At 39.2% G+C, this 11,014-nt stretch overlaps 1 protein-coding gene across 2 annotated transcripts in view; it reads right to left on the reverse strand.

Annotated features, from left to right (window-relative positions):
- Positions 1–640: 640 nt before the first annotated feature.
- LOC114022756 (potassium-transporting ATPase alpha chain 2) overlaps positions 641–11,014 on the reverse strand; it is a 29,847-nt gene continuing 19,473 nt past the window's right edge. The window contains exons 14-23 of one of the 2 annotated variants that reach the window (XM_027835146.1): positions 10,668–10,804; positions 9,156–9,306; positions 7,474–7,642; positions 7,207–7,361; positions 5,756–5,879; positions 5,432–5,577; positions 3,185–3,318; positions 2,040–2,141; positions 1,478–1,569; positions 641–1,347 (exon numbers count right to left, since the gene is read on the reverse strand). In XM_027835146.1, coding sequence (XP_027690947.1) covers positions 1,319–1,347; positions 1,478–1,569; positions 2,040–2,141; positions 3,185–3,318; positions 5,432–5,577; positions 5,756–5,879; positions 7,207–7,361; positions 7,474–7,642; positions 9,156–9,306; positions 10,668–10,804 — 1,239 coding nt within the window. In that variant the 3' untranslated portion in view covers positions 641–1,318. The remainder of the gene's footprint in view (positions 1,348–1,477; positions 1,570–2,039; positions 2,142–3,184; positions 3,319–5,431; positions 5,578–5,755; positions 5,880–7,206; positions 7,362–7,473; positions 7,643–9,155; positions 9,307–10,667; positions 10,805–11,014) is intronic. The other variant, XM_027835147.1, reaches the window with a different exon arrangement.

The following is an 11,014-nucleotide window of genomic DNA, read 5'->3' on the forward strand; positions in this document are numbered from 1 at the left end:
CACCATATACTTTTTAAAGAAAATGTGGAAAAGTTTTTAAACAGAGGAGGGAGGAGTAATTAAATGATGAATCACTCAAACACATACTTGGTATCTTTTTCCTTCCACTACCCCTATGGCATGAGGAAATCTAAATTTTCTCTAGCAGAGGTTCTTAACCTCCATGTAAGGATCCACTTTAGCAGTCTAGAGAAGCCTTCTAAGAAGAATGTTTTTTAAATGCATAGGACTATGAGAGAAATCAATTATATCGAGATAGTTATAAAAATATTTTAAAAAAGTTTATAGACCCCAGATAAGAACCTTTCATTTATAGTCTTCTACATGGAGTCCATGAAAATCATGGTTATCAGAGCACAAAATGAACACAGGGTACAGAGGAAAAATAAGGGCTTGAAAGGATGACAAAAAAGGGGAGATTTTTTACAACCTTAGGGCATTGACGGCAGAGACAGAAGAGCCAAAAAAGTCAATATGTATCTTTTAGCTTTTGTTCCATACTCTGAAACTTTCTAATTCTTATAGGAGTTTTTCTTTAATTACAGTAATAACAACAATAGGTAGCTTTTAGATAGTGTTTTAAGGTTTGCAAAATGCTGTGCATTTAATCTCATTTGATTTTCATAACAGTCCTGTGAAATAGGGGCTATCATCCCTATTTTACAAATGAGTAAACTGAGGCTAAGACATGTTAAGACACTTGCCCAGGGTCACAGTAAAGTGTCAGGTAAGATGCTGTTAAGCATCAATTTCCAGTTTTCCTGGCTCCAGGCTCAGTGTTCTATCTACTGTACCATCCTGCTCCCTTAAGTTTTCAACTACCTTCCTAGTTGAAATAGAGCACCTTCTCAGGGAGTCTAAGAACAACACCATCACAACCTTATTTTATAAAATACCCTTTACTTTATAATGTGGCCTCTAAGGCCAGTCTACTAGGATTTGTTCCATGCACGATCATGCCCGGGTTGAATTCATAAAACTCAATAGTCTCATACATAGTGCAAGTGCAATAGAATTAAATATTGTGGAAACTTATGTACATATTCAATGGCTTATTTTTCTTCTCTACCTCTTTTAGAATTTATACATTTTAAACAAACAAGAGGGACAGAGGGCAAGGTGCAGAAGAAAAACAGCCTATACAAAAAGTCAAATTTCATTTTTACAGTATGTTAACTGAGACTCATACAAATTTCTTCCAGCGTTTAGATCTTGACGATGCCCATATTGCACAGGAGACTTGCCAGCAGAGGTGACTGGAGAACGCTGAACATCATCAGGGAGAAATTAAGGAGAGTCTTGGGAACCAAAAGCAATTTCAGTAATACATGTTCTTATCCCACCAGCCTGTAAGGGGACAAAGAGAGTCAATAAGAAATATGGAACCTGTGGGAGATAGAAAAAGGTAAATGTCCAATAAATCCCAGCAGGGTCGCCCAAATCTGGACCCAAATTCTTCTCCTTTGAGGTTACTTACTTCCTGGGTAGCGCCTGATTAGGAGTTTTCGTAACTCATCATATAGCCAGATGACAATGGCATATGGTACCGCCACAAACCAATACTGAACCCTGGAAATGAAATGGAGCCAAATGCAAGAGTCAGTGTTTCAGAAGACAAGAACCAGCTTCTCAGGTAAATGGTGGTGGGGTTGTTAACTTCACTGCCTTCTTGGCAACTTCAACAATTTCAGGTGGATACAAAGGAAGGAAGGCTTTTTCTAAACTGACCCAAAACAGTTCTTTTCTTTTAAAGTATAATAGAATGCAAGGGATACTAAAACACAAGGACACAAAGTGTGTTTTTTTCCTTCAAATCTTTCCAAAGGGAATGTGACTTTGAATTTTATCTCATTTCCTTCAATGGTTTGACTAGACTTAACCAACTTTTTTCCCAAGAGGGGATATTTGGTCTCTAATCCTTACTACCTCATATCTGATCCAGCCATCTTCATCCTAGCCCAGCCTCATCCCCTAACTTGAGACTGTCCTCAGAATGGTGACCAGTGCTTTCCCTTGACACAGTAGGGCAGGTGACTCACCGAAGTGTGGTGAAATTCAGGGCTGCAATACTTCCAAAGCCGAAGGAGAGGATTAGTGCTATGATAATTTGAGATACAATCCCTACCCAGACGACTTTATTTCTGTAAGAAATACAAGCATGAACAGATTTTGAATCCATTTAGTTATTCCTCCCCTCCTACCTTCCCTATTAATGTAGAGGGTACCACCATCCTCCCAGTCCCTCAGGTTCCCCATTTAGGAATCATCCTGGTCTCCTCACCATCTTCCACCCTCCATATCCAATCAACTGCCAAGGCTTGTTGATTTCACCTGTGTGACATCTCATGTATATACTTCCTTCTCTCCTCTGACACTGGTGCAGTCTCTCATCCACCTTATGCCTTGCCTATGGTAATAGCCCATTAATGGGTCTCCCTGCCACAAGACTCTCATGCCTTCAGTCCATCCTCCCCTCAGCTTCCAAAGTTCAGGTCTGAACGTGTCACTCTCCTTATTCCCCACTCAATAAACTCCAGTGGTTCCCTATCACATCCAGGACCAAATATAAAATCCTATGTGGCTTTCAAAACCCTTTATAATCTGCTCCCTATCTCTTCTGTCTTCTTATATCTTTATACTACCATCCACCCCATCATTTCTGTGATCCAGTGATTTTGGCTTCTTATTATTCCTCACACAAGACACTCCATCTCCCAAATTCTGGGTATTTTCACTGTCCTCCTTTCCTGTAATGTCTTCCCTCCTCATCTTTGCCTTCTGGCTTCCCCCGGTTTCTTCACATTCAGCTAAAATTCTACTTCCTACAGGAAGACTTTCCCAATCTCTCTTAATTATAGTGCCTTCCCTTTGTTGATAATCTCTAATTTATCCTGCATATATTTTGTTTGCATATAGTTATTCGAATACTGTTACCTCCCCACTTAGATTGTGAATGTCCTTTTGCCTCTCTTTGTGTCTCAGTATTTAGCACAATGCCATGACGGTGCATGGTAGGGTGCTTAAAATTTATTGAATGACAGATGTCCATCAGGTTAATATGATCCAGAGTAATATCAGAAGATCTTTTACCATAGTAGGTATCATAATATTAGTTCCTTGGATGGGCCAATAGAACTTCACTTTCTTTACAACATAAGCCTTTGAAATATAGTATAGTTGATACCTGAAGAGACCTTGCTGGAAAATAGAATTTCTCCGAGTCTTTCTGATGATTAAATCTGCTATTTGCTGGACCATGATTGCAACAAAGAAAGCAGTATATCCAATCCATTCCAAATATTTCCGCTGATATCTTGTCTGCAAGATCAGGAAAGGAGAAAGCTTTGAGACCCAGCAGAGAAAGCTTTTGGGAATGTTAATGGAAGCTTCATAAGGACTCATTCCTAGGTGTGCAACCAACTGGTCACTCAGTTATCCAGAAAGGGTAGCAGTTGAGATGATGTTATTTCTTTTACTTATCCTGACATATGGTACCTTGCAGCCGAATTGTTACAAAGCTGATGTGTTAGCTTTGTTGTCGTTCAGTTTTGTCCAACTCTTTGTGATCCCGTGGACGATATCATGCCAATACTGTCCATGTGGTTTTCTTGGCAGAGCGAGAAGTGGTTTGCCAGTTCCTTCTCCAGCAGATTAAGGCAAACAGATGTTAAACGATTTGTCCAGGGTCACACAGCCAATGAGTGTCTGCGGCTGGATTGGATTCAGGTCTTCCTGATTCCAAGCATAGTACTCTAACCACTGAACCAGCTAGCTGCTTCTAGCAAATTATCATCAAAGGCCAGGATAAAGTCTTGACAAAGGTCAGAGTTATTCAAATATTTTGTATCTCTCTGTTATTTCCATTCTGGAAAATCAGTTACGGTTCCAGTGGACACAATTCTCATTTTCTGCTTTCTGACCACTTTAAACTACAGATAACACTAACAATCTAGCCTGAGACAAATGACATTTCTTTCTTATGATGAAATGCGTTACCCAAGGGAGAGTCTTCAATCAGAAACCAAGTTTTCTTCCATGAGAATCTTATCTCATTGCTGTTTTTAAAAAAATTTTAAACTACCAAATTTTGTTTTTAACGAAAGATACACATTTACACATGCACAAGCATTCATTTTAAAGTAACACTTATTTAGCATTTAAAATTTTATCTTATTTGGTTCTGTGAATTTGGGACCATTACTATTCCCATTTTACAGATGAGGAAACTAAGGTTCACAAAAGTTAAGTGATTTGCCCATGGTAACCCAGCAAGCAAGTATCTCAGGTGGATTTGATTTTAGATCTTCCTGCCTTCAAGCCCACAGCTCTAGCCACTGTGCCGTCTGAAACTCCAAAAACAGCTAATGAAGTAGTAACTAATATTTTCCACTATATTTAACCTGAGATCTGATGTTGTTTAATGTAGTTTATAGTTGAAAGTAGTATGTATATTTTCATTCTATTTTCTCCACTTTTGTTATTTTTTTATATTTTGTTTGAAAAATATTTTATTCATAATTTTTTCTCCATCAGTCACTTCCTAGTAACTGCTTCACTGCATTTGTAATAAAGAGAAATAGTTAAAAGGAGAAAAGCAGTATATTGACCACATGGCATTCCCCACCTATTGTTCACCATCTCTCAATCAAGAAGAAACATTGCATGACCTCGAGGTTTCAACCTTTTCATTGCCAGAGCTTACTGCCATGCGAGTAACCTTTTCTCCTTTTCTCCTCCCTGTCAGCTCTCTTCTAGTTCTAGAACGGTGATAGGATCAGCTGGGTTGTTCTTGGGTATGTGTGACAGCTTACTCCCTTACAGTCTCCTGTCTGGGAAAGGGAAAGCACCAAAGTGCCTTCTCCTAGGCTTTGTTGTCCAGTCGTTCTTCAGTTGCTCCTGACTCTTTGTGACCCCATTTGGGGTTTTCTTGGCAAAGTTACCAGAATGGTTTGCCATTTCTTTCTCCAGTTCATTTTACAGATGATAAAACTGAGGCAAACAGGGTTAAGTGATTTGCCCAGGGTCACACAGATAGTAAGTATCTGAGGTTGGATTGGAACTCAGGAACTCAGGAACCTGACTTCAGGTCCAGGACTCTAACCGCTGTGCCACCAAGCTACCCTCCTGGGCTATGAGCCACCAAATCTTTCTTGTGTTTTCTCTCGCCATTAGAATGCATGATCTCTGAGGGCAAGAGCTGACTTTAGTATGTCCATAATAAATGTTTTCATTCATTGAATTTGTATTTTATGTACTTAGTAGTGTCTGGTGCATAGTAATTAGTAAATGCCTGTTGACTTTTTCATTCACTCATTGATTCTAATAAGGTAGTCTTACTAGGGCAGTCCAGAAGATGGCGTTTCAGGATCAATCAGGTCAAATGAACAATAGAATGGGGAATAAATAGGGTTAGAACTTTGACCTCTCTTACCCATTCTTGTCCATAGCTGTCTTCAAGGTCATTTATATTATCATCTTCCCATTCTGACCGTAAGAAAATGAGCCTGGCAGGTTTGAATCCTTGCTCTGCATAGACAGTGAAATAGGCAAGAAAGGCTCCCAAAGATTGCAGGATTCCTATGGGACATATGAGACATGCTAAGAATTTAGGAACTCTGATGAGTTCAAGGCATTCTCTTTCCAATTGTCCCCACCCACTAAAAAAAAAAAAGTCATTCTCTGAACTCATTAGGGGATAGGGACCTAGGAAAGAATTTTGATATTAAAATAACACATGAGAGAGATCTCAGCATACCTATATGTAGATAAGAATACAAAGCCAGCTGTTGATTCACCAATCTGTCCTTCTTCTTGTGGCGTGGTTTCCGGTTCATGATGTCACTCTCGGCTTTCTCATAGGCTAAGGCAATGGAAGGAATCTATGGAAGGGTAAGAAGATAATAAAACACTGTCACTACTGAGCTGTAGCTACAACACAGCCAGTTAATATTTAGAGAGAAAATAAAATAGAGAGAATAAATGAATCCCAAGACTCTGGAAGAAGCTTGGCCAGAAGCCTTTCAAGCCTCCAAGCAACAAATCATTTGCTATTAGTTTCAAAACAAACAGATCTCTAACCACACCACAATGTATGAGCAACCCAGTATATTACTGCCTGTAGAGAAGAAAGGAAGGAAGGTTGGCAAGGGCCATTTCCCTTGCTTTGTTTCCAGTTTGCTCTCTATCATCTACTTAATCGTTATTCGTGTATTCCCAAGTCATATGAATATGGCTCAACAATGCTGCTTATTCTTCCACTATTCTATAATTATTGTCTGTTATGGATTTAGAGAACCTCAGCCTAAAAATGTCTATTTGGTGTGTCATAGTGTGACTCATTAGTGTCCTTATCGATAAAATGAAGACATTGAACTAGATGACCTCTAATCTAGATCCATGAGCCTATGAATTAACTTGGCTGCACCTAGATGCAAAGATGACTAAGGGAGGTACAGGGACCTATTTTTTTTTTGTTAGCATTTTATCATTAGAATAAAGGATTATTGAAAAGGTGAATAATGCCATCTTTCCCCCTTTCAGTCCATTTATCACTTCATTCATTAGTTTCCATTATACATACCTTTAATAAGTCTATACTTCTCTTTGAAGTAGGGAATACTTAGTTGAACCTTCCTATGTAAAAGCAGTATTTTCATCTTAAGAGTTTTAAAACATATTTGAAAATATTCTATCTTTTACTGAATTAAGAGAGCCTTGGATTTGTTAGGGAGCTGTATCCTATTATATTTCTTGGGCCTCTTAAACATTTCTGGGCTTTTAAGCTTTGGACAGACTTTTTTTGGTAGTAGTTTTACTCATGGTCCTTGATCATTATCCCCAATTCAGGAATAAGGAACTTGAGATAATGGGCCATACATAGTTTTTGAGGGTCAGGCAAATGGGATGGTTTGGAAAGCTCCATTCAAGAGAGAATTGATTTTATTACCAATTTCTTGACAAGTTATTTAAGTCTCTTCAGGGGAAAGGAAACTCAGAAGGTAAAGTGGTCCCAACAGTTTATGACACCTGGTACTGTATTTTATTCCCTAGTACCCCAGGATAGAGTAATAAGATCAATCTCTTGACAAGTCATCTAAGTCTCTGCAGAAGAAAGGAAATCCAGAAGGGAAAAATGGTCCCAAAAGTTTATGGCAATTGATGCTACTATATTTATTTTATTCCTTGATACTCCACAAATTTACTTACAATATCAGTGCCCAAGTCAATGAACAAGATGGTGATAGTACCGATGGGCAGGGGGACCCCGGCAATAATGAAGATCAGAAAAGGACAAAGCTCAGCAATGTTTTTGGTCAGGGTGAAAGCAATGGTTTTCTTCAAATTATCAAAGATTAGGCGGCCTGTGAGGAGAATGTTCTCTTTAGAAAAAACTGCTCTTGGTCCACAAGATTAAATGAACACTCTGTAAAGGCATTTGTAAGATGTCCCTTGTATGGAAGGGACTTTACTCACCTTCCTCTACACCTGTCACTATAGAGGCAAAGTTGTCATCTAGTAAGACCATATCTGCTGCATTTTTTGCTGCATCAGAACCTGCAATTCCCATGGCAATGCCAATATCAGCCTTCTTCAGGGCTGGGGAATCATTAACTCCATCCCCTGTCACTGCAACAACAGCATCCTAGAAGAATAACGTGGGATTCAAACTTTAAATCCAGTAACTTCAAAGAGTACCCAAGCGATTTGAGTACTGATAAAAAAAATGTTCTCTATCTTCTCTCAAAGATAGGATGACCTTATGTTCTGCAAGAGTCTTTTCTGGGAAAAGGGTCATGTTTCCGTGTGATGTGAAATAAGCATTCACCAAGCTTCTTCTAAACTAATGCAGATAACAATGTGATAGAGGACAGGGATGGGCATCTCCAGCTCTAGTGAGAAAATACTGAGCACAGGTTCTTATTTTTCCCTTGGTTGTCTCTGCATCTGAGTCCAGCCAAATGAATTCACTCGAAAGAGAATTCATAAATTAGAGAATAACCATTAGATGGGCCACCACCTTCTTTAAACAGTAAGAGAAGAAAACTTGTTCCAAGTCAAGGAGATGGTATATAAATGTAATGGCATATAATGTAATGGAATGGCAATAATGAAAGAGACCATTTCAGAAAAACATGGAAAAACTTGCATGAGCTGTTACAGAGTGAAGAGAGCAAAACCAAAATAATTTATATAATAACAACACCGCAAAGACAAAAGGCTTTGAAATGTTCAATCAACACAATGATCCACCACTATTCCAGCAGACCGATGACGAAGCATGCTCCCCAACTGACAGGTGGAGTCAAGGAGACAGAATGAGACTTTTTTTTGGACATGACCAATGAGAGAATTTGCTTTGTTTAAACATGCATGTTTATTACAAAAATTTTAGTTTTCAGTTTTTGACTCTTTTTTTTTCACCAATGTGGGAGCAAGAGAAGTAGTTTTTTTTGTGAATTGAAAAATTAAATATAATGTTAAAAGTTAAGGACAGGAGGATATACTTGATGTTAAAATGGAATATAGGGAACTTTTTTTTTTCCTGAAGCCAAATATATGTATGCTCCAGGAACTAGGTAGCACAGTGGCTAGAGTGTTGGGCCTGGGGTCAGGAAGACCTCAGTTTAAGTTTTGCCTCAAATTATTACTAGGTGTGTGACCTGGGCAAGTCACTTAACGTATGTTTGCCTCAATTTCCTCAACTATAAAAATGGAGGTAAAAATTAGAGAAAAACCCTAATTCATGGGGTTGTTGTGGGGATCAAATGAAATAATATTTATCAAGCTCTTAGCACAATGCTAAGCTAGCACATAGAAAGCACTACATAAATGTTAATTATAATTATTGTTCTTTTTTTCTTTGTATTTCCAATGCTTGGCACAGGGCCTTGAATATAGTAAATGCCTAATGAATACTTGTGGAATTCAGTAGAATTTCCTTGAAAGAACTAGCCATTTCTTTTCCTGATGCTTGTGAGGGAACTTCAGTTGTATTTTAGGAAAGAGCTTTCTGTTCTAACAAAGCCATACTAAATGGCAGTCTGAAGGTATCTGACTTGGACTCACTAGGTGCCTGTCAGTCAGTCAATAAACCTTTGAGAAGCACCTACTGTGTGTCAGGTACCTCGGTAAGTACCGCCTCCATCATCACTCACCTGTCTCTGACAGCCCTCCACAATGATCAGCTTCTGCTGGGGAGATGTCCTTGCAAAGACGATTTCGGTGTGGTTGATCAACACCTCATCCAGCTGCTCTGGGCTCATCTCCTTCAACTCCATTCCATTGACCACAGCTGCCTTTGCCTCCCTAGAAGGGCCAAAGTAATGCCCACTTAGCAAAAAGGACTAACGCCGAGGGACTGTTCTGCTTTGAGAAGCCCAGTAGGTAACAAGGTGACTAGTCCCTTACTTCTTCACTAATGCATCCAATACTGTTGCAAAATAGAGAAGCCTAGCTCAGTAATAGGCTTTGCCATCTCCGTTCAAGATGGGAAACAGAGACTAGCAGGGGATTCACATTGGAGCCCTTGTAATGAATACTACCTTATAGAGGGGACCTCAAAAAGGCTGGCAGTGAGAATATCTGGCTATTTCCTGTGACTGGAATGCCCTCCCTTACCATCATCTTCTGCCTGTCGAATTCCTACTCATCTTCAAAATCCTAATGCAACATTTTATCTCTTCAATGAAGCCTTCCCTGTTTTTCCTAGCTGGTGGTTTCTTTCTTGAGCCTCCTAGTATATTGCTTATGTATTCATCTGTGTATGTATTATTCTGTATCCAATCCAACAAACGTTTATTAAGTCCCAATTATATGGAAGGTAGTATGTTTGGCACCAAGGATACAAAGGTAAAAGTTATTTCAGGAGGGTGAGAGCACAGGCAGATTCATAGAGGACGTGGTATCAGAGACAAATCTTGAACAAAATTGGGAATTTTTAGAAGTACAGGTGAGAAGTAATTACATTTTAGGTGGGGGAGACTACCTCTGCAAGGAGGTCCTTAACCCTTTTTGTATCACAGACCTCTTTGGCAGTCTAGCAAAGCATAGGAGACAATTAGGTGGTGCAGTAGGTAGAGCACCTGGAGTCAGAACGACCCATCTTCCTGAGTTCAAATCTGGCTTTAGACACTTACTAGCTGTGTGACCCTGAACAAACCACTTATTCCTGTTTGCCTCAGTTTCCTCATCTGTAAAATGAGTTGGAGAAGGAAATAGCAAATCACTCTAGTTTCTTTGCCAAGAAGACCCCAAATGAGGTCATGAAGAGTTGGACATGACCGAAAATGACTGAACAACAACAAAACCCATGGATCCCTTCTGAGAATAATGGTTTTAAATGCATGAAAGAAATAGATCACAAAGAAAACCAGTTGTATTGAGATGTAGCTAGTAATTTTTTTTCCAAAAAATTCATGAACCCCATGTTAAGAACACCTTTTAATTCTAATATAGACCTAATATTAGATGAAAATAACATTTTTGGTGGTTTTCCTGAACTTTTTAAAGGAAAAGCAATTGTGTGTTTGTATATATATGTATAAACAACCTCTCAGTGGCAGCCTAACAGGCTATAGACCCAAAAGCGGTGAGCCCCAAAACATTTCAGCTCTTTGGAATCAAAGGGGGCTGGCTCACCTGCAAAGTCATATTACCACTGCTCTTACCTTTTGTTAACCTGTTCCACGGGAACATTAAGACGTTTTGCTATGTCTTCCACAGTCTCACTATTGGCTGAAATGATGCCCACACTTCTGGCAATAGCTTTGGCTGTGATGGGATGATCACCTGTCACCATGATAACCTGAAGTGGGTGAGAAACAGATATAACCAATGAGAAACAGGCCCAATAAAAGCAGAAGGAAAAGTGAGCATGACTGCTCTTGTCTGAATCAAGAGCTAGTAGGGTATAATTAGTGCTAATGATAGATTTTTCTCTTTGGGGGACCTTTAGTTGTGATGTGTGTCTTTCGTCCCCCAGAAAAAGCCCAGCCCCAGTACATTTCCCATATAT

This window comes from Vombatus ursinus, unplaced genomic scaffold, assembly GCF_900497805.2.
Source record: "Vombatus ursinus unplaced genomic scaffold, bare-nosed wombat genome assembly UNPS02014813.1, whole genome shotgun sequence".
Lineage (NCBI taxonomy): Eukaryota > Metazoa > Chordata > Mammalia > Diprotodontia > Vombatidae > Vombatus > Vombatus ursinus.